Source organism: Columba livia, chromosome 2 (assembly GCF_036013475.1).
Source record: "Columba livia isolate bColLiv1 breed racing homer chromosome 2, bColLiv1.pat.W.v2, whole genome shotgun sequence".
Lineage (NCBI taxonomy): Eukaryota > Metazoa > Chordata > Aves > Columbiformes > Columbidae > Columba > Columba livia.
The window spans coordinates 142,281,906-142,304,277 of record NC_088603.1 but is presented as its reverse complement, the minus strand read 5'-3'; the positions used below and the strand labels follow the sequence as shown (position 1 = coordinate 142,304,277).

The following is a 22,372-nucleotide window of genomic DNA, read 5'->3' as shown; positions in this document are numbered from 1 at the left end:
TCTAAACAAATTCGTGCATGATAAAATAAAACAAATTTTATCTGAGTGGTGGATATGGATATGTCATGTGCCATAAGAGACTTCGCTGCCTTTGTTTTTTTCTTTGAAATTATGTATATTCAATTAAGAGAGAAATATTGAGTCACAACGTTGCTACCTCAGTTTGTTCTGTACCTTCTGTTTTGTGGAAAACTGCCACTTTAGCATTCCTGCTGCTTTCTTGATGTGTCTTGACCAGACGTCGCACACAGCATTCTGTAGACAGAGCCTGGTCCCAGGGTTTACCTGAAGGGCCATGGCCACAGGTGCTTCCATGGTGCCCTTCCTTGTTAGCAGAGACGGGAGTAGCAAGGGGCTGTCTTACAGGAGGTGTAGGAAGCAAAGGGTCATCTTCCTAGATTTTCAGCCCTATGGCTGTTTTCTTATTTGAATTATTCTTTGCAGGAATATGGGCAATGGGGTAGCCCGACAGTGGGCCAGCCTAGAGGACTGGTCTCTAAGGTGAGTGCGGGGTGGGGCAAAAGCCAAAAGAGAGGTACAAAGTTGACAGGCATCTGGCTTAGTTTGATTTTTGCCTCACCATTAGTTCTGATCATGGTACACTTTCTGCATTTTCAGAAAGAAGAAAGTACTGTAAAAGGAAACACCTGCTTTGATGTGGCAAATTCTCTGTGAAACTCTTAAGTCTTTCTCCCCTGAAGCTGTTAGCATGTAAGGCCAAAACAGCACAGAATGAAAATAATAATTTATAGCCCTGGAAAAAAATGTTATCAACCTAGGAAAACTGAAAGCACTGGTATAAAAAAAAAGTCAGTTGATAGTTATGTGTGTGCTTTTTGTAATGAAATAGCACAAGTATAGCTAAACTTTCATATACTGAAGCCATATAAAACAATACACGAGAAAAGGGTGCAAAGCTAAAACCCCTTTAACTATTCATCATTAGTAGAAAGTATTAAGTGTACAAAACCGGGAATTAAAAGGGCACAATCAGATTTCGAAGGAGCAATGTTTTCCATGTCTATTGTGATAATAATATTGAACACTAATAAGCTATTTTTCATCCTTACACCACTTACAGGTATTAGCTAATTAAGTCAGTTTAAAAAAATATTTCTAAATTAATAGGGTACTTGCCAAGATTACCCAAATATTGGTCTTATACACAAAAACCCACATGCAGCTTTTCTACTTATCTTCATGTATTTGTCTTCTCAAATGAGTGATTAACTCCAGAGCACTGAAATCTCTTTGATAATCGCTGAAGATGAATGTATCAGGACGATCAACAGCATATGGAACACAGAATGCTGCCAGATGTTAACACACTAAAATAAAGCAGAACCATCCATGTACTCCATACCTTGTCTAAAAATAATATACTCATTGACCTTAACCCTATCAAACCAGTCCCATCTTCAAGGTCAAATAAAATAACAAATATTTATCTTCTGTGGAGAGCTTTATAGGCTGTACTTGCAGTGTTCAGTATCACAAAAAGCTAAGCATACCTCAGCCCTACTGCTTTGAATGAAAGCTTGGGGTACTCAGCAGGTCCTGCTGGTGCTCAGTGCTAGGCAAAACAAAGTAATAAATGCATATTAATCACTATTTAAAATATGCATTCCCTTTCATTGCTTTAAATTTTTTCAAAGACTATAGATGGAAACAGAAAAACACCTAGTTAGAGTAAAAAATACAGGCATGGAAACTGTGATCTCTCACACACTTCATTTGGAAGAGATCTGCATATGTTAAATGTCGTCTTGAAAAAGTAACTTCAATCTTTGTTACCCCAATAAATGATTGAAGTGATAATATCAATGCAGCGTACTGCTGCATCTCCCGTGAGGTTGACCATCATGCTGCAGTGGGCCACGGCACTGGATGTCATCCCCGAACCTCTTTACTTCCCCACACCTTGCAAAGCCAACTTAGCATGTCCTCCTGTCCAACAATACAGCAAGAGAAACACAGAAAACTAGGAGACCTCCGTGATCGTATTTCTGAAGAGTTCAGGAGACCTCACAGTTATGGTAGTTACAATGAACAAAGAACGAGATCGCCCGATATCTTTGGTGTAACTGACAAGGAAATGCTAATTAAAGGTCGGAAAGGCCATTTAGTCCCATGTATGCCACTAGCCAGACCAAGTGTAGTAGGTGCTACTACAAAGCCACTTAAATGCTGCAACAAGTGCTAACAATTGGCTTGGAAGAGGGAATGTGAGGAATGTGAAGGAGGCACAACCACACCAAGTGGTCTCACATTTGTGAGAGGTCAAATTTCAAAACATGGATATTCTTTTCATTTGCCACTGCTGGAAATGAGGGTGTAGGGGGAAGAATTTTCAGAAGTAATGGGTGCATGTGCAGTCATCTACGACATGCAGGTACCTGTTATTTTTACTGCAAGCATTAAAGAGATTTACTAGCACAGAAATAGGACCACAAAATGAGCACAGACCATGACGGTGATGCCAGGAGCTTGCTCACAAATGTTTCCACATCTAACCCATGGTGCATTCTCTGTTTTTTAGCCTGCCTAATCGGGGCTCTGGTACCTGATAGTGGATGACTGACTAAAGAAATCAAGATTCAGCTTAGTCCCTGAGGCGTGCTGTACTGCCAGATCAAAGTGCACACATTTGGCATCCTGAAAATGCAATACCATTGCTCTCACTTCGCAAATCTGTGGCAGAGAAACCTGGGACAATGATCCTCATAAATCAGATGGTATTTCTTAAAAAAGAGGCACAGAATACTTTAGAAATAAAGTCCTAAGTACAGCTGAAAAAATTGCATTGAAAAAGCTACACTGATTTAATATTCATTTACACGCAGTGTTAATTCTAAATGTAGTTAGCAAGAAACTGGAGTGGGAAGGGAGACTATTCAGAGGAAAAAAAAAACAACACCTGCAGGCAATTGGAAAGCGACATGCCAAAGAAATACAGCTGCTTACTTCCTTATCTCCCAGCAAGCCCTTGTTATATTTCAATTAGATTTTGAAAATGGTGTCCTATACTAGTATGACCAACTGTCTAGTTTGCTTTAATGCCCCATCTGCCATTTTCTACAAAAAATAGTGTCTCATTCTGGCCTTGTAAAGTCAAACTTGAAAAATATTAGCTACCTGCAGGCATCTCTGGGCAGCTGAACGAGTGAAGTTGGTTGCAGACATTTCTCAGCATGAGGGTGCCAAAAGCCACAGAGTCAGCTGCTCTGGTTCCTTCTCATGCACCAGGGCTCAGCTGGGCCTACACCGCTCCTGCCACCTTGGTCCAACCTGGTCTTAAACCTGATCTTAAACACATCAGCCACAGACTTACTACAACCTCCTTGATCTCCTCCAGCCTTTCATTCTCACTACCATTAGGAAGCTCTTTCTTGTATCTAACCTAAATCTCCCTTGACGATCACAGAATCACAGAATGGCTGGGGTTGGAAGGGACCTCAGGAGATCATCTAGTCCAACTCACCTGCTAAAGCAGTTTCACCTGGAGCAGATCTCACAGGAATGTGTCCAGGTGGGTTTTGAATGTCACCAAAGGAGGAGACTCCACAACCTCTCTGGGCAGCCTGTTCCAGCACTCTGTAACCCTCAAAGTAAAGAAGCTTCTCCTCATACTCAGATGAAACCTCCTATGTTTCAATCTGTGATACCTACACCTAAGAGTCAAGTAAGTTCACCTAAACTCATCATATCCTTCCACAGACCAGGATCCAGGTGGATCCAGGAGGCAAGGGAAATGTTCCACCACAGAAGTGTACAGGATCAAGATAGTATTTTGGCTTGGTGACGCGTGGGAGGTTGTTCGACTGGAGTGTGATGAGAAACAGGGGTAACATAAAACAAGTGGATCCCAAAAGAGAAGAATACGATCTGAAATTTAACAGATGCAAATAACAAGATCCAGTACTTAATGTAGTAAATGCAACAGTCAAGACAAAGAACCATAAAAGCAGCAAGGTAAGTCTAAGACATACTGTGAGGTCCACAGTGGAACTAAAAATCAGCAATAGCAGAAGCAGGCCTGCTTCAACACAAGCAGAAAAGAAGAAACTAAGATATTTTGGACTTACTATTGTTTTCTGCTTTATTGCTCTCTTTCTTTTATGCTAATTTGTCCCACTTTTCTTCCAAAAGTGAGAACAACAGCTTGCAGGAGGGGGAGAGAGGGAAGAATCCTTCGTCACCTCCCCAGCACTGAGGCACACCTCCCTCAGCTCCCCTAAACTTGTCTGTAATGTCCTCACACATAGCAAGAGTTCCAATTTCATCTTAAAAAAAGTGGTCACTCATCCCCCAGATCAGAGACCATCATGTTGAAAAGAAAGTGTCAAAAAACAAAAAAAAGTATTTTGGGAGATGTGAGATGTACATAAATACATAAAAAAATAATTACTAACATATATCTCACTTTTTTTTAAAAAAATCTCTTATGTGTTTTCCAGATACGAAATCAAATGTCAAAAACAAGATACAAAATATTAATCTCTGACAGGGAGAATTTTAAATTATAAGACATTTTCTCAGAGTGAGAATAATCTACATATGCTACGATAATATCTCAAATGCTACGTAGTTTATTCTAAATGCTTCAGCAGCATTCAGACTGCTATCTTTCCCTTAGAGCACAGAATGGACAGTATTTTGTCTATGTAAAACTCAATTACTCCTTAAATGTGTTAAAAGAGCTCAAATTAAAAAAAAAAAACAACCAAAAAAACAAACTATATTTCATGTTTCACAATTTGTGAAACATTTTGCAAATACATTGAAATATTTTCCCTTTCTCTCTAGTCTGTGGAAGACATGATAAAATGTGTAAGTGAAAAGAAAGGGGGCAAAAATCTATTAAAGTTATTTAGGATGGAACACGAATATGAAACAATATCAAATCTGATGAGGCTATGCATGTAATTTCTCAAGTAGGGAATATCAGGACATGCACAAAAGTCCATAAATAAGACACATCACCAGGGAGAGTACCAGTGGTGCATCCCCTGCTGCAGCCTCTCCCCCCCGTGCCGGTGGCCAGGGGCCAGTGTGAGGGCTGGGATGGCAAGTGGTGTTGCCTCCTGCACCCTTCCCAGCACAGCCCTAATACCTGGAGCTGATTGTGTTTCAGCTCCCCTGGAGCCTGAGAAGCCACCACAGGATTAAACCAATGAATTTGTTCTCCAGGAGTGATAAATGAGGCCCAGGACTTTTACAAACCTCACTCAGAACTTGGGATCTCAGACCAGGCTCTATGTTGCAAAGTAGATCTGCTACATATAGAAAAGGGCAAAATTTGCTACTGACTATGTGATACTACAACATTATTAGAAAAGGAACTACAGCTAAATAGAGAAGTTCAGCAAATGTTAGTATTTCAAATAAAACTCTTAATTTTAGGACCTAATAACAGTCAGTATTTTCTTCTGAATAGAATATGCTATTTTTTATGAAATTACGAACAAATTATGTGTAAATATATGTACAAAACATACTTATTATACTTACAGTTTTTTATATATTACACATACTGTAATAACTATTCTTACTATCAATATAGAGGGCTTCTATTGTCCATTCAAAACATTCAAAAACACTTTCACAGAATGGAGTTTATTTGGCTGGTAATGAAACAATTCAAAATACCTTTTATTTTCATAATTCCTGAAAACTTGCAGGGTACTTCTCTCAAACATATTCAGACAGAGAGGGAGCCAATGTTTGGAATTTTGATCATTCCATCACACTGCTCAGAACTGAGGAGCAAGCAGCCACTATCTTCACTGAAGCTACAGGTCCATTCCTTTTCTTGAAGTAATTTTTTAATTTAAATGAAGATAGAAAATAATTTCAAATCTTGTTATTGTTACTATCTTGGTCTGCACTTTTAGCAGAACAAACAAATTTTGACATCACCAAAATGTGAATGTTCTTTACACGCCAAAATTTTCTCTACACCACACGTTATTCCACACAATTGTCCACTATTGCCTCCACAAGTCTTATGGAAAGCATCAGTTTCATGTTTTCATTTCATGATGTTTTCACTTGTGCATCCAGCCAATACCTATTGACAACGTATGGATGCAACAGAACTGCTACCACAGTTCCACAGGCAACAGCACCATGGTGCATTTCTCCACTACCAATGTACGCTGATGTAAACTACACTTGCGCAGCCACAGCTTTTTGTGTTATCACCACAAAGAAACCCAGGAGTATCCAGGACATTTTATTTTCTAGTGGACAAAGAGAGAACACAAGCCTTTGGGTCCTTCAGTTCAGTGCCCATTGTAACTACCAAATGCTTGGCTCCACAATGCAAAGGTCTTCATAGATGCAAACACCTTCATAGCTTTATGTTCTACTAAAACAATCAAGCTAGAATTTCCCATGCTTGTTCTATGAATGTAAAACTACTGAAAAAAAATGTGTCAGCATTTTAGAAACTGAATTTTATTTCTGAGTAAAAAGAAATGGTGTTGTTTAACATTTAGTGAGAAGAAAGTTATTTCAAAAACTGTGGAATATTTAAATCTGATGTTTTATATCTGCTTAGTCTATACTAATGCATATGATTCATAAATAAGAAGAAATATAATTATGAAAAGCCTCAATTTTAAAAATTTCCTGAGAGGACAAAATGAATGCTAAATTTCTCATCTTAAACATGGGTGTTGAACTCATACCTGTTACGTGTTTCAGTGTAGTGACCTTAAATGGAGCTAAATCAATTATTTCTCTCATTCCAAGTTTTTAAATAAGACTACTTCCCATTCTTAGATTCATGTTATAAATTTCAGCAAAATCTACAATAGCAAAATAAGCATTCAAGTCTCAAAGCCTAAGGTACAGAGAAGACTAGACCACAGACTAGCAGCACAAGAATACGTCGCTACTGCACAGTTTATTGCAGCAGTTCTCTCTGGCTTAACAGTGCAATATGTGCTCCAGTACACATTATCTTCTCTCTGCTTTTCCCCACGTCTTAAAATGGAAGAGCCTGCCACTTGCAGATGGCGTCTCCCTCTGCTTCTGCTGCCTGGGAGGCCCTGAACCAAATTTTCTTGCCCTTTTTCTGTCCTGGGCTCCTGACCTTGCCTCATCTCTTCCACTCGCTGTCCTCCGGCTCTGCTCTCAGCAGCTCCCTGGCAAGGTGTCCCAGAGCACACCCCCACAAAGAAGGATCCCCCTACTGAAATTAAGCTTGCTGAAATAGGACAGATAGTTCATTGAGTTTTCTCCCAGGGAACTGAGTTAGTTTAATGAGAATGATTGGTAACTTCTACTACTTAATTGCAAGAGTATTAGGATAAAAATCTGTCTAAAAAGCGATTTTATGTGAAAATCCCCTATTGACATAATGCTACATTCTGGAAATCATCGATTCAGAAATAAAGAAATAAAAAGGAACAATGTAATTTCAACCCTGTCTTCCTGCGAATATTTGTGTTTTGTTTTGCCTTTTTTTAAAAAAGCAAACCATATTTGTATAACCCTCAAATATTTAATATCTTGAAATTAAGTAATGGCATGCAGTAGTAATACCAGTGTACTAACAGCATTTAGACAGTGGTGCACGATCAGTATGCTCTTTCTTTTCATGGACCACGTTGCCTCACCACCTATTCGTATTCTGGAAACTACTTCCGCAAGCTGGAAAAAAATGCTTTCGGCTTTTTCCAAAACAGGATGTTTATTCAGATTGTTACCACATCTTGCTATCATATTAGTGACATGTTTTAATTTAGCTCTGTTGTGTAAATGTAAATAAAGAAGCAGAAATATCTATTTTTTTTTTTTTAAGAAAAGAAGCCTCTAAAATACGAATACGCACAAAAGTTTGAAAAAACGTTCTTTTGTCATCGCACTCCCCTCATCTACATGTCTACATAAATGGGAGAGCACTTTATAAAAGGTGAGGCAATGTGAGGTGACCATTGTGGATGGCCATGTGGATATCCACACCATCTCAGCATATGTCCATTTATCTTTAAGGTTTCAGTGTGCTACATTGATGTCTGCTATTGTTTGGGACAGAAATAAGTGTTTTTAAATTAGTTTTAAACAGTAAGATCCTGACAGCAGCAGTAAAAATGAGAAGGGAGTATTCTTCTAGTCACTTGAGGTACTTAAAGGTATAAACCCAGTATAATAAAGATCAGAATCAAGGTTCATTACTCAACACACTTTTTTTGGTAATTAAATATAAAAACGGTTCTGTGCAAATAAGAGCCAAAATCCCCATTCGTAGGTAAATACCTAGAGATAAAAACTGCTTTATCCCTTTCCATGTTTGAACAAGAGGATCAAAGACTACAGCCTGACTACAGACAGACTACAGACAGACTGCCAGCTGTCTTGGTGGCCATACAGCATCTCCAACCAAAGAAAACCCTCGCACTGCGGCTCTGAAGATTAAAAGTTGCTGTCTACTACAGATACGAGGTTTTTGACTCAAATTGACCAGCCACAGATTAGCGAATGGGTAACTTAACTGCATTTTGAACCTTGGCTCCTCAGCCCCTCACACGCTACCCAGTCAAACGGTTCCACAAGGATATCTTCTAGAAGAAGTGTCACTTTGGTGTTGAAGCTCACAGATCCATTACAGGGTCCCCGCTGCATCCCCCTGCTCGCCTGGGCCAGCCCCACACACTCTCCTCCCGCCGATTCCCTTCACAGCCACGTTGAATCCTCTTTTCCTTATCAAGCCGATACAGCCCTGCCCCACACGCTCCTCCCCGTGACAAGACAACGAGAACAGGGGTCAGGATCCAGCTGCTCATTGTTTCACTTCGCAAAACCCTGCCATAGGCACAGATTAACACCAAGAACTAGATGGCGGCAGCCCAGCGAACAGGGCATTCACTTGAGTGTGGGGCGATGGCAAGAGCTGCCTCTCGATGTCTGTCATGGTTCTGTGCAGCTTTTGTTTCCAAGGGCCTCAGTCCCACCAAGCCGTCCCCTCAAACAGGGAAAATATTTACAGCTTGGAAAAAGCAAGCAAACAGCATTTTCTTAAAACAGGCTGCTAGAGCCTTCAATTTAGAGTTGCTTATGCACAGCAGCTACTCTTTCCGTGGTTTGTATCCCTGTTCACATTAGACTTGACATTTGTGCAAATCCACTCTCCTGTTAAAAACAGCAATCTCCAGCTAGGAGTTTCACATCTAAAAACACATTCCTGTCTACTTGTAGGTACCTGCCTACTACTGAATTTTCTGTGATGCAGCAAGGCACAAAGTTTGAACCTTCTGAGTAAAACTACTGATTAAATCGCGTTGCCTTCCTTCTAGAGTTGAGTTCTCACCAATTGTTGGTAGAAAGCAGTATTGTACAAAACTATTCATGTGTCTGTCAAAACCGCAAGATTATTTTAAATCTCAGACAGAATCTAGAAACATGTAGCTGATCACTTTTTACTGTAAAACAAGAGAACGAGCTCTTATTTGAGAATTACACTTTCTAGACTTGAAAATATACTCTTGTGCAGTTTGTTTTCTTAACATTATCAACTATTATGGAACCATTGATACAAAGTGGAAAAAGTCAAAGGAAATGGAAGGCAACAACCTCCATGCCCAATTATGCAAACAGATACAAACTATGCATGCAGTTGAGAGCAGAATTTTGCCAATTTGGCAAAATTACAGGAACAGTTCATTAGAAGTATCTGAATAGATCATCTATCACTCTAAATTTAACAAAAGGAACTAAATAGATATCTATAAATACTTAATAATGATATACGGAATTCTTAATTTCAAATTGAAATGGGAATTAAATGCCTGGACAAGTTTTAATATCTGAGACTCACTCTTTGTCGTTAGAAACAACATTCTTAAGAATTCTGGTGGCTGCATGCAGATTCATCAACAGTAACAGTAATACAATGGGGTACATTATTTCCTAAGGGGCTTTGATCACTCTGTAATTCATGAGTATTGGCCAACTACTAGATCAGAAAAATTAAGAATTTATTAGTCATTGAGCTATTTTAAGTCTGCCATTGGCATTTAAGTATTCTGCAGTCCTGATATGGACCTTACACTACCAAATCTCCCGACAGTGCTGTAGCACTGCTGATGAAGTCAACAGCTGCTATTCCTATTGCAAGTGCAAACAGCACTTAAATTCGTTTTGTTCAAGGTACCCAACCCACTACTACTCTGAGAGGTATATTGTTAATATACTTCAAGACAGAAACTCGAAAGATCTAAAAAGTATTTGACATCTGGCACGGTGACTCAATTAATTCCTGTGCTGAATTAATTAGCTTGCTCTGTCTCCTGAGCCAAGAGCAGTGAGACTGTATTCAGCAACACAGCACTGCTTGAAATAAGCAGCACTTCAACAGGGTATTACATGTACAGGCTGTACACAGTGCAGAGTACAGGGTTAGTAAGTAAGCTGTAATTGCTATAGCCAAGTAATGAATCCTTTGTGGCAATGTCACATTGCTAACACTAAACAGTAAAGTCAGGTAAGGTACTTGTATTCAGCCACAAATGTATATTCCAATAGAGACACCAGCTGCAAAAATTGTGAGATTTATTTACCTGACGTTCCTGATTTTTTCTTTCCTTTCCTCTCTATACCAAAAATTCACATTAAAGCTTTTTTTTAAAAAAAAAATATTTTATGTTAATAGCAGTCCAGTGTTTGAAGTTCTCATATAAAAATGCACCGAACTTGCTGTCAGCTGCTGATGTGAAAGTTTGCTTGAATTCTAGGGAGGTGAGGCTTTACCCAAATGAGCTTTTGAAAACAGACATAAATAACTTAAATAAACAAATGTAACTCCCCTTATGAACAACAGAGAGCTTGTACGCTAGTGAGAAAACTAACCAAATGTGTCAAGAAAACAGAAAAATTATAAATAAACCAGAATCGTTTCAAGAAAAAAAACAGAAAAAAAATGCAGAAGCTGTCACTGGGTTTGTGTTGCTTAAACAGTAAATGAAAGTTCTATCAAGAGGTTTACATTTCTTCACACAGCATTTTGAAGTAGCAAATGTAGGATTACAGGAAACATCTGATTTCAGAAAAAACAGATACTTAGAATCACAGAATAATTCAGGTTGGAAGGGACCTCTGGAGGTCATCCAGTCCAAACTCCTGCACAAAGCAAGGCAAACTTCAAAGTCAGATCCAACTTCGAAGTTAACTCAGATGGCTGAAGATCGTATCTAGTTCAGTTTTGACTACCGCAAAGGATGGAGTTGCTCAGGGGACAAAACAATATTGCTGAGGACTACAACTCTGTTTACAGGAACTTTTTCATATTTCCAAATGTATTTATATTAGTAGGCAAAACAAAAGTAAAATCTTACAAGTGTTAGCAAAAATACCTTTTTTTTAAAAAAAAAAATTAACAATAATAAAAGGAGTTATCTTTCCAGTTTGGTGAGAAAAAAAGTCCTTCTGAAGATTTTTATCCCACATCTCTCTGACCTAAGTCGAGGAAGTTGTTCCATCCCATTATAATTACCAACCTAAAAAGTCAGCTCTGCTCATGCTTAATTACAAATTCATTAAAACCACAATGTCTTAGCTAGATGTTTTTGTTACAGCTAAAGAGGTATTTGCTCAAATTTACAAAGTAATAACAAACCTTAATATATGCCTGTTTTATCAAAGCAAGCCCCTGCTACAGGGATTGTGGTTGCTCTACATCTCCTTCAGAAAACAAAAATGAAACAATATGATCAACTGCTGAGATGTTGCAAATTCATCCTAAGAATATCTGATAATTTTTGCAGTGAAGGTTCTATCAACACTATCTCTTATATTGTATCTTCAAGTCTTATATACCTGAGGAAGCAGAGCAAGTAGAGAGGGCAACAAAGGTAGCATTTTTCCTAAGGTATTGTGTGGACTGACTTTGAGCTACATCAGGAATAGGATTTCTGTTGCATGAAAGTTGACGAAAGTGGTAATAGTGGAATCTTAGAAAATTGGTTGTTGCAAATGACATTTTATGAAAAACATTTTGAGAATGCTGGTAAGACCAAGAATCAAATAGATGAAGAAATAAAAATGAAGTTAAATAGATGGAGAAAATTGAGAGAGGTATTAAAATTGTCCTGTTTCCCCTTTCCAACAATAAGATGCTTTTAGTGTCCAATACTTTTGTAAACGCATCCTTTATTCAGGTGCCTGGATGGGAAATCTGATCTGTGTTGGGAATACTGAACTCTAGGAAACTTAGGCAAAGTTTCTATGCCTCCTTCTCTAACACCTTGTTAGCACTTTTTGATTAATAAATTATGCTAAAGTGTCTACGAAATATCAAGATCTTAAATACTTACTATACACTCACAACAGCATAACACTTCACTACAATTTTAACATGGATATCTACAGAAAGTAACATGCATACTATCCAGCAGTCTTTAGAAACAGAACTCCAGCATACAGACATAGGTTCTTCAGGGGGGAGTTAGAGACTTTCAGTCTCCCCTTTTCCCTCATGTCCACATAAACCCCCCTCTCATACTCCCCCAGATGGTACTTTAGCAACTAAGTGCTCCCCATCTGCTCCAGGTTCTCCAAGGGCAGGACGATACGCCCAACACTGGGAAGCTCAGCTTCTCCATTCACAGCAGAGCAGTATCTACCCCAATGCATGTAACATTACATTTCTATGAAACAGTTCCACAGGTCTTTACGCTAATACATTCATGCTAATACAAGTCTGAAATAGCAAACAGTGACCCAGCTGAACATAATGGTTTTGCAGCAGCATCCCACAGGGCTAAGCATGTTCCGAGATTGTCTAAAACCCTTCTTCAAGAGACGTTTGTTGTGTTTTTTTTAATGCAGGGTCACCTTTTCAGATATTCTCAGAAAATTAATCTGAACTATATACAAATAATACCGAAGCTCAGACTTAAAACTAATACAAACAAAAATGGAAAAAGGATCTAGAGAGGACAAGATTTTCAGCACACTGAACTGATATCAACAAAGTATTACTTATAAACAATATGGCCCACATACTTCCTGCAATCAGAATAAAACACAAGGCTAATTAAGAATATATTATAAGTGCCTTTTGATATATTTCAAAATAACTTTAATCTAATGGAAGATGGTGCCACATTTGGTAACATGAACATTAACGCAAATTTAATGAATTTTATAATGAAATAATGTAGCTATTTATTTTCTATATCATCTATTAGTATAAATTAAATACTGAGCAATTAATGCTATAAGAAATTTTAAAAGCCAACAAAAAATCAGCAATAGCTTGGTTAGGCAAACAAGGAAGTGACATTTCCGTTCCTCTGTAAAATAACAAGTTTAATACTATTAACCTGTGCTCCAAATAACTTTCTGTGGACAGTTGCCACAGATGAACTAACTGGAAAAGAGCCAAACACCACTGTCCGTGGAAGCTCACAATGCCTGTTTTCAAAACGCTCCGGCTGAGCCGTAATTCAGGCTATTCCCTGCAGAACGACACACAATATCACGAAGCGAAGCGCCTCGGAGCATCTACATACCAAGGTGTTATTATTCAGATCCATCTTCCCAGCAAAAGGCCCCCATGTTGTTCCAACCGGAAGCTGCTGCCGGCTCTGGATCTTGCGCTCCCCGTCCTTCTGGACCAGCTCCAGCTCCCCTGCAAACAAAGCAAACACGCCGCGTTGAGAGCACTTTCACTTGAGCCTTGGCAACAACCACCTCTGCCTCTGTGTCGACTTTGTACGCACAATGTTCTGAGGACCCATACAACGAGAAGTAATTATGCTTGTCTGAAAAACAACTGATCTTGTCATGCTGCAAAAAAAAAAACAACAACTTTTTCCCTTATAATTATATTCTAGTGTGGTTTAGAAAGTCCTGTTCCTTTCTTGCATCTTTTCACACACATTGGAGTTTGAAGGCATTTTTATTCAGAAGAGTGGTTTCAGAGAAGTGCTTAAGACATGCTGAGGAGAGGGAGATGATAGCTGAAAGGAGAGAATGCAGTACCATCCATACACCATGCATTAACTTCCTTGAAGAATTTGGCTGTCACAAGCCCACATTCTGAAGCATAAAGCTACTAAAATTTTAGACATATCACATAGTGATATAAATCCACAACAACTTTACTCATTTTGAAGGAACTACTAAGAACATTTACCACAATTAAAAAAGGGAGTTTGAACCAAGTGAGGTTTTACAGGCAGTAACATTTCAGAATTAGACCCCAAATTATTTACACTATTAGCTTAAGGTTTTAACACCAAATATGTGAAGGCAATGGAGGGAGTATAATTTTTTTTTTTAGTGTATACTAATTCTTCATTTTTTCAAAAGTAAATTTTATTTTTGGAAGTAAGGACTTCACAATTCACACTTAAAAGGTCACTTTAACTTTTCTGAGTTTTTCTAATGAACAGAGAAGAAACAAAACACAATTGATCATTACTGTGGAAGGAAAAATAAAATTCATCAACAACCTTTCTCCCCAACATTTTTTTCACTTCATTTTGGGATTAAAAATATAGTCTGGACATCTCTTCTTTGAAAGCCATCTCTTCAATAAGCTTATTTTTCTATGAATAAACATTTCAGTTAAAAATATAGCAAAAGCTGTGTTTATGTACACAATACCTAACATTCTTTTCTAAAACAATTCAAATGAACTCTGGTTTTAAACTTTGAGAAGGATAAAATACAATAAGGAATGAGGGCTGATACGTTCTTTTCCTGTCAAACATTTAACTGAATGCTTACATGCTGTTGGATTTCTAAGCTTTGTCCTTCCTGAAGGTAGATGGAAAATCTGTTATTGTTCTCAGGAACAGCAGAGCTCACCCCAACCTCGCTGTGGCCGGGATTTTTCCTGACCTGTTTTCCCTGCCTGCGAAAGCCCCTTTGTCCCTTTCCGCACCAGCCAGGTGCAACAGCAGCTCTTGTCTTTTCCAGCACCACGTCCCTTCTCAACAACGCTACCGCAAATCAGGACAGTGCTTTTTCACAAACAGGGTGAAGTCCAACTGTGCAAGAAGTCAACCCATCTCATATTTAGAACTGCAAGTTGTTGTGAAACGAACCTTGGGCTGGAGGAAGTGAGTAATTCCTCCTGGCTTGCAGGGAGTCTCCACAGACTTCCCCAGGCTGACCATTCCCATGGATGCCTGGATTTATGGTACAGCCAGGCTGCAGGGGTTGTCCTAGTCCACAGGGGTTAATCTCAACCATTTTCCAAAGAGAAGACCTGGCTCCAGATTCCATTTTCAAGCACAGTGATCTAAATTTCACCTCTGAGTGTTGCAGATTACAAAACCACCCTACGTAAAATTGTGCATCAGATCCTTCCTGCAAACTGGAACAAATCTAGGAAATAGAGCTGTATCAGTTTACAAAAGCTACTACGTATGCGGGCGAGTCCTCATCGTGACAGTGCTATGACATTTCTAAAGGCAGTATGTGAGCAGGAAAGCTTACAGATTAATTATATCTAATTTATACATGTTGTATCTATGCATCCAAAAGAAAAAGAAAAAACAACAGAAAAAGAAAAAACAACAACAACAACAACAAAACAAAACAAAACTGAAATAGATGCAATTTTTCCCTCTCGCAGTCGCATTGTTACAAAATGTATTAACTTTAAAAAATGTCTTTATATGTTAATTATGGAAGAGAGAAATCTTCCTGGTATTGCAAGGTAACACGCTGATCACTTAGGCATACTGCAGCATTTTCTCTCTACATAGAGATGAAAACTGTAGCATTTGCTTGGTTTTATACACTAAAAAACAGCCATGTCTATGGACATGTCACATTTAACTGATATCAGAGGAATCATGAGAATCTTTGAAAACCCTTTTAAAAAATAATTCAGCCTCCCTTTCTGCCACTGACATTTTTCATTTGAAAAGGGTTCAGACACAGTCAAACAGTGACTCCTTATCTGTACCTGTGGATTTACAAGCAGGCCTGTCTTTTAATGGATTAAGAACGACAAACTTAGGGCAGATCATCCAGTGATATCCAAAACCTACCTAAGTTTTAAGGTACACATTATTACACCTTATATTCTAAATTAAATTAATAACATGAATCTTATACGTTGTAAGTAGTTCAGGTTTGAAGCAAACATAAAAACAAGCAATTATTTTCCAGAACTGTATTTTTTGCCTCCAGTCTATAATTAAGTTAATATGGATTCTTTCTTTCTTTCTTTCTTTCTTTCTTTCGTTCTCTTTTGTTAGAGTCCCAAGCTGTAGTTTGGGCAGTACATTCCAATACGTATGAATACACTGAAATGTGCTGTGGATGGGGTAACATGATGCTGAATCGTACTGAAGCTGCTGTAATTTCCCCCCCACTCAGAACACCATGACAGAGTAGCAGATTGTACACAGCGTTACAAAACATTTTGCTGCATAACCTTCCTGTTTCCCCTGATCATAGCTCTCCAAAAAAGATAACATTTCTCTCTCGTCACCATGACCAGCAGCCATTTTACCGCCATGGGTGAATGTTAGGGTTGGGAAGGATAATCTGCTCATATGTCTTTACAAACACAGATACTTTGGCTACGCTTGTGCAAGGTGCAGCACATTACAATTTGATTCTTGGCAAAGATGTTTTTTTTCCACTGAAAATATTTGTTTAGGGGAAAAAACTAACACTAAGAGAGCTGTAAGTTTAGAACAAACAAACAAACAAAACCAAACAAACAAAAAACCCAAAATAAAACAAAAAAACAAAACAAAACAAAACAAAACAAACCCCAACAACTAACCACTGCACATCAGGGTCTATAAGCATCTGCTAAGATCATTTTGTTTTCCTACCAGAGCCTGCATCTTTTGTGAAATCCCTGTATATGTTCCTTTGTCTGCCCCAAGCAGGAAGGCCAGGGGCTGGTACAAGGGTTTGTAGAAGAAAGATTACAAATGTCACTATTAAAAATCCTCTCCAGAATTCTCCTCACCCCAGAGTAAGGAGCCGGCAACCTTTCTGCTTTCATGTACAACATTTTGCTCCTCCGAAATTTCCTATTTGGTGAACAGTATTGAAACTGCGGCAACGGGCAGGCCCAGGCTCCTGCTGAGGAGCACAGGGATGTTCTCTGCCCACGGCTGGCGTCCCACCAGAACACTGGCTTAAGCAGGGCCATACCTGTGGGCCTGAGCAACTTGTGACCTCAAGAGACTTTGCTGGAAAAAAAGAGAACCTCAGCCCATGACTCTTAATGGAAAAAGTTTGAGAAATATTTCAGCAAGACAAGATTATCCCCTTCAGCCTCAGGAGAAGCTCAGATGTAAGTCCGAAGTGCTTCCTGCAGCTACCGTCCCCTGCACAACTGCTCAGCATCTTCACAGATTACATCAGGAAAAGGAAGAGGAGTGGAGATTTTATTGCCATATCACCACTTGCAGTGGGAAGTGTAAAGACACAGCTGGTACTGACTCTTCATGGGTGGCTGTCCATGGAGATCCCAGCAAGCACGGGGAAAAGGAAAGAAAGGATGAAAAACTGCTGCACTTTCCTTTAATCTGTGCACCAGCCCAAAGGAAACAGAAAATTCTGTGAGAAGCACTGTTGTGAGTTTCTAATGATCGGTAATCGCAACAGACCAGCTCAGTACTGAACACTGAACACAACGTTCCTTCATGTAACAGCAAATTATAATATATAGAATTCATACATGCTCCTGGGATGAGTTTTGTTAAATACTTCATCATTCCTATGGCAAAGTTAAGAGGCAGTTATATTTTGCTGTTTTCATCATAGACGCATCAACCATCTGACTGAAAAGCAAAAATTGTGACAGAAACAGCGCTCAGAAGCATAAGTAGAGAGAAGTGATGCCCTGCTTTTAGGTTTTGTGAGTTAGGTAAAAAAAATTACTTAAGAGACATTCCATTTACTGATATTTACTGCCCTTTTCCTTGCTACAGAAGAATTTTTTTTTTCAGCCTGTTCTTCAGGAACACACTTATTTCCAGCTTGCCGAGTAAGTTTATACAAAATATTTGAGACACATACTATGGGCTAATCAATTTTGGTAAAAGATAATGCTGTTAGTGCTGTGGGCTGTTTCTCTTATCTTGTTGATGTAGCATACTTTTAAAGTCTGTGATTACTCAAAGACTTATGATAGCTGCACTGTAAAAGAAGCCCCAAGTCATGACTCACTAGTACAGTTACAAAACATCCCATGGCTTTTAAGATACTAGGCCACCTTGGTGGATACAAAACCAGAATGAAATGACTCAATTTAGGATTCTTCTCTTACACGTGCATATACGTATTGTTTTAGGGATGCCAGACAGGGCTTGCATAAAACAGAAGGTAGAGAGGTCTGTTTAGCTTTGTCTTCTTTCACAGCAAAGTCAGAATAATTACAAAAAAAGCCCTCCACAAAACACGTAGTCTACACAGGAATCCAACAACAGTTTTTGGCCTTTAACAGGATTTGACCACAGTTCCAACACCAGAAGAATTTAACTATAAATAGTATTTCTGAACAGAATAATACTGGCTTTCACTCTGTTCTGGAATATGAAACAAAGGAGTGTATATCTGAAGGTGAATGATGAACAGTGTTTTGGGGGAGAAAAAGTGAACTACTTTGTTTCAGAAGTAACTATATCCAGATTTATAATGTTTAACATTTTTAAGCAGGTCACTGATAGCTTTAGCAGTAGTTTGTTGTTTTTCTTTGTGTGTTTGGTTTTTAATCAGGAATACCTTTCTGAGTGGAGTCAGTTAAAAAGAATGAGTAAGGTTTTTCTCTGCTATAATTAGAGACTGGTTATTTGACACCATGGAGTTCTACCAATTTCTGCTGGCAAATGGCATCTTCTTTGCGCATTTCCAGTGCACAGCCACCTGGCTCTCTAATGAATATTTTAGCATGGTAAAGAAATCATTGTGGTTTCAAATAATGACTGCTCTGAAGTCAGAGTGAGCAAGTTAAAAACACTCTCAGAAGTTCTTAAACTCAGAACCCAAGATACACCTTCTGTCCTGTATACACAGGAAGAATCTGCAATTAATATTTGACTGCTGATTACCTTCATTATAACAAACTAATACGTGTACATTTGCACACAGCAGTTCACTGATAGCAGAGAACTATCCCATTTCCACTTCTGTGATTCTTAACACAGTAGCTCCAATATTAAATGCTCATACGCTTGCTTGGCAGACATAAACTGCATTATTGAGATACCTCCTCTAAATTCTCTTCTCTCAATTTTCAAGTCTCTGAGACATAACACACACTAAACTACAGTTTTGAACATAAACTTGAAATACGACATTCTCTATTCAAGTACTCCAGTCAAACCCTGATAAATCAGGCTGGCCATGCAGTGATCTTATCCTTTCTGACTCTTTAATAAATCGAACCTTGTAAGTTCACGCTGTTGGAAGTTGTCACTAAATGAAATTGTGACCTTATCCGATGCGTGAACTTATCCTGCTGACAACTACATTTATTGCGCGGATAAGAAAGGGGGAAGAAAAAAAAGGACTTTTGATAATTGTGATCTTAGCCATATGCAACCCTAACAGATGGGATCTTTTTGAAGTTGCATTAATGATTTGCCTATGATGAGCCTCTACTCAGGGAAAAAATAAATGTTCTTCATAGGTAAGTGGTAGGGGGACTCGTAAGTGGCATGTAAAGTGCACAAAGAGGTACTGGCCAACAGCAGTGAATGAGAAGCTATTAGCCTAACATATAGCTTTGAATTAGCTTGTAATTGGACTGGAAACGATAACACAATGGAGGTGGCAAAACAGAAATATTCCCTTTCCACAGGACTCATTCAATAGCCCAAAACTCTAAAACAAATAACTGAGAGTCTGAACACTAACCCCAAATGTACTACGCCATAGCACTTCATGATGAATGAATGAATGCTGCATCCCCTACAGCATGGCCTGGACGCTGGCCACTGCTGGTGTGGAAGAACATTGGGTAATGGGCAATTCGCACAGCTCTAATTTGAAGATGACCAACCATCTCACATTACCATGTTTATCTGGCAGGGATTTCATACTCTGCGTTACCTACTTCTCTCCACAACGGGTGGCACTGTACCCATTCTGCAGTGCGCTGATTCTGGAGTGAGATCTCTGGGGATCAGGGTACAACCTCTTGCAAGTCTGCTGCAGGGTACAAGAACTGTAGTCATCTTACTAAAAAGACACATATATAGATGAGAAAGTTCACACTTGTGTCCAAACAGTAATGGACTAAACTACAATCAGTCTTCGAAAGAAATTTTATAATTTGCTTTGCAACAAAAATTGCATTCACAGGGGTCTGGTAAACAGAGAGGTTATTTAGGTTGTCCAGAAGCAAAAGCAAAATTTAATTTTGCTGCCCCAAAGATGAGAAAAAAGGGTCAGGCCACTGTTAGGATGTGAAGTATGGAAGGAGGAACAAACTCAGGGCTGAAAGCTGAGAAAATGGCTCTGTGAAATCACTCTGGAGGAGGAGTTGCTATTCTGCGACCACTGAGGGAGTGGAGGGTTTCTGAATGGAGCAGCCTTCTTCCTTTCTCTGAAGTTACTGCCACCCTCCAGCAACTCCTCCCTCTAACCCTGATCCTCCCTGGTCTCATCTCTCCTAAGGAGTAAAGTCAACCGGATCTTTTAGCACAACAGCCATGAAGGGAGTAGACACAAGCATAACCCACAGGTACTAACTGCTCTAAGCTATTGCTCTCCTTTGCCTGCGCTTAGAAGCAAGTCTAGGCAGCAAACACAATGCAGGAGAAGCTGCCACATGACGCTTCGTTCCTAACTGAGCTGCCTCATGTTGCCCACCTTGCCAATGCTCCCAGAGGACAGCTCTGCACTTTAGGTAAGGATGAAAAATGAAAAGGCTTCTCCATTTTCTGTAACAAAAATCTTACTGCAGCCCACCTTTTTTTAGGGCTCCCAAAGTCTGCTTCTGACTTTCTTTATCTCTCCTATCTGCTGCTAGTACTGCAAATGGCAGAGAGTGCAGGTCCCATCCATATCTGCAAGAGTGCTGTCCTACAATGAACAATAAAGGGAAGGAAAGAATATTCTGAAAGTGAGGATAGTGAAAGAGTAGGCAAAGATTTTCAGAAAAAAAAAATTAAAAAAAGACCATGGAAGGATAGGGGGAAAAAAAGGAGGGGAAGGGGGCTAAGACACAGGATGCCTAGGGAAAGAATCGTTTGAAGACTCGAGTTGGGTCTCATCAGGAGACAAACACACAACCCAGAAAATAGGAACAGAAGATATTCAAGAAAAGAAGGGATGCAGAAACCTTGACAGAGTGAGAGAAGACTTACATGTTTCCAAGCAGGAAACATGAGGACAGAAGTACATGCATTCACATATAGAAACAGAACGTAAACACTATTATCCATTTTAGCCAAAGCATGTGTGTCATTACAATGCCTAATCTATAAGCTAACCACCAATATAAAGTATACTTATTCTAATACCTCCTTGACCAGCTGAATTGTGGCTAAACTGCACACTTAGAGCACGCCTCTGCTGCACCCAGGGATGTGATTTCCCCTGACATCTGGTCAAACCCATTCTCTGCCTCCAAGCATCCAGATCATGTAGGCTACAAAAATTCACTGAGTTAAAGATTAATTACTGTTTTTTTAGTTTACACTAGACTCTGGCCACCACCAAATTGAGAGTACTCCAGCCTGGTTGATATGACCTCAGGTACAGGTACATAAGCTGCTCCAGACACCCAACTGCAATGCAAAGCTAAATCCAGTCATGGGAAGGGGCACTATGTCTTGCAACACAAGCAGTTTTCAGAGACCATCATTTCAAAAGAAGTGTATGCATTGACACTCTGAAAATTCAAATTTGTGCTGAATTTCTAAAGTCTTCATTTGCTTTTATAAAATGAATGCAAAGGGGAAAAAAAAAAATACATTCCTGTATCACCTTGCACTCATGTAATCTACAGAATTTAGTAGGAACACAAGATACCATCCCAGGTTAGAAAAGCACAGACCTACAGTGGTGAACGTATCTGCATCAATTTGAAATGACAATGCGACTTCTAAATTTTGGAGGGGTTGGGAGGGCAAGTAATTAAATAATTTTTTAAAATCACATAAATTGAATAACTACTAAAGATGTAGATTGTGGACAATTACATAATAATTGTCCATATGGCATACCATCAAAATAATTTTTAAGGCTTAAGCTGAACTATTCCAAAAAGCCCTGTTTTTTATTGGAAGTCAGAAAGAAATTAACTCTAGTGCTAGAGTTTGATTAACTTTTTAGTAGAACAGACTTATACAGCTGTATAGACTTTTCCTTAATTTGGACTGCTTCATTAAACTTACAGAAACATGCTCAAAGGAAAAAAGAAAGAGACAGATGT

The 22,372-nt window shown here is 38.9% G+C and overlaps 1 protein-coding gene across 8 annotated transcripts in view; it reads right to left on the bottom strand.

Moving 5' to 3' along the window:
• ZFPM2 (zinc finger protein, FOG family member 2) overlaps positions 1–22,372 on the bottom strand; it is a 311,941-nt gene that overhangs the window by 143,989 nt on the left and 145,580 nt on the right. For all 8 annotated transcript variants that reach the window (XM_065054232.1, XM_065054235.1, XM_005510549.4 and 5 more), the window contains one exon: positions 13,518–13,636. In XM_065054232.1, the coding sequence (XP_064910304.1) occupies positions 13,518–13,636 (119 nt within the window). The remainder of the gene's footprint in view (positions 1–13,517; positions 13,637–22,372) is intronic.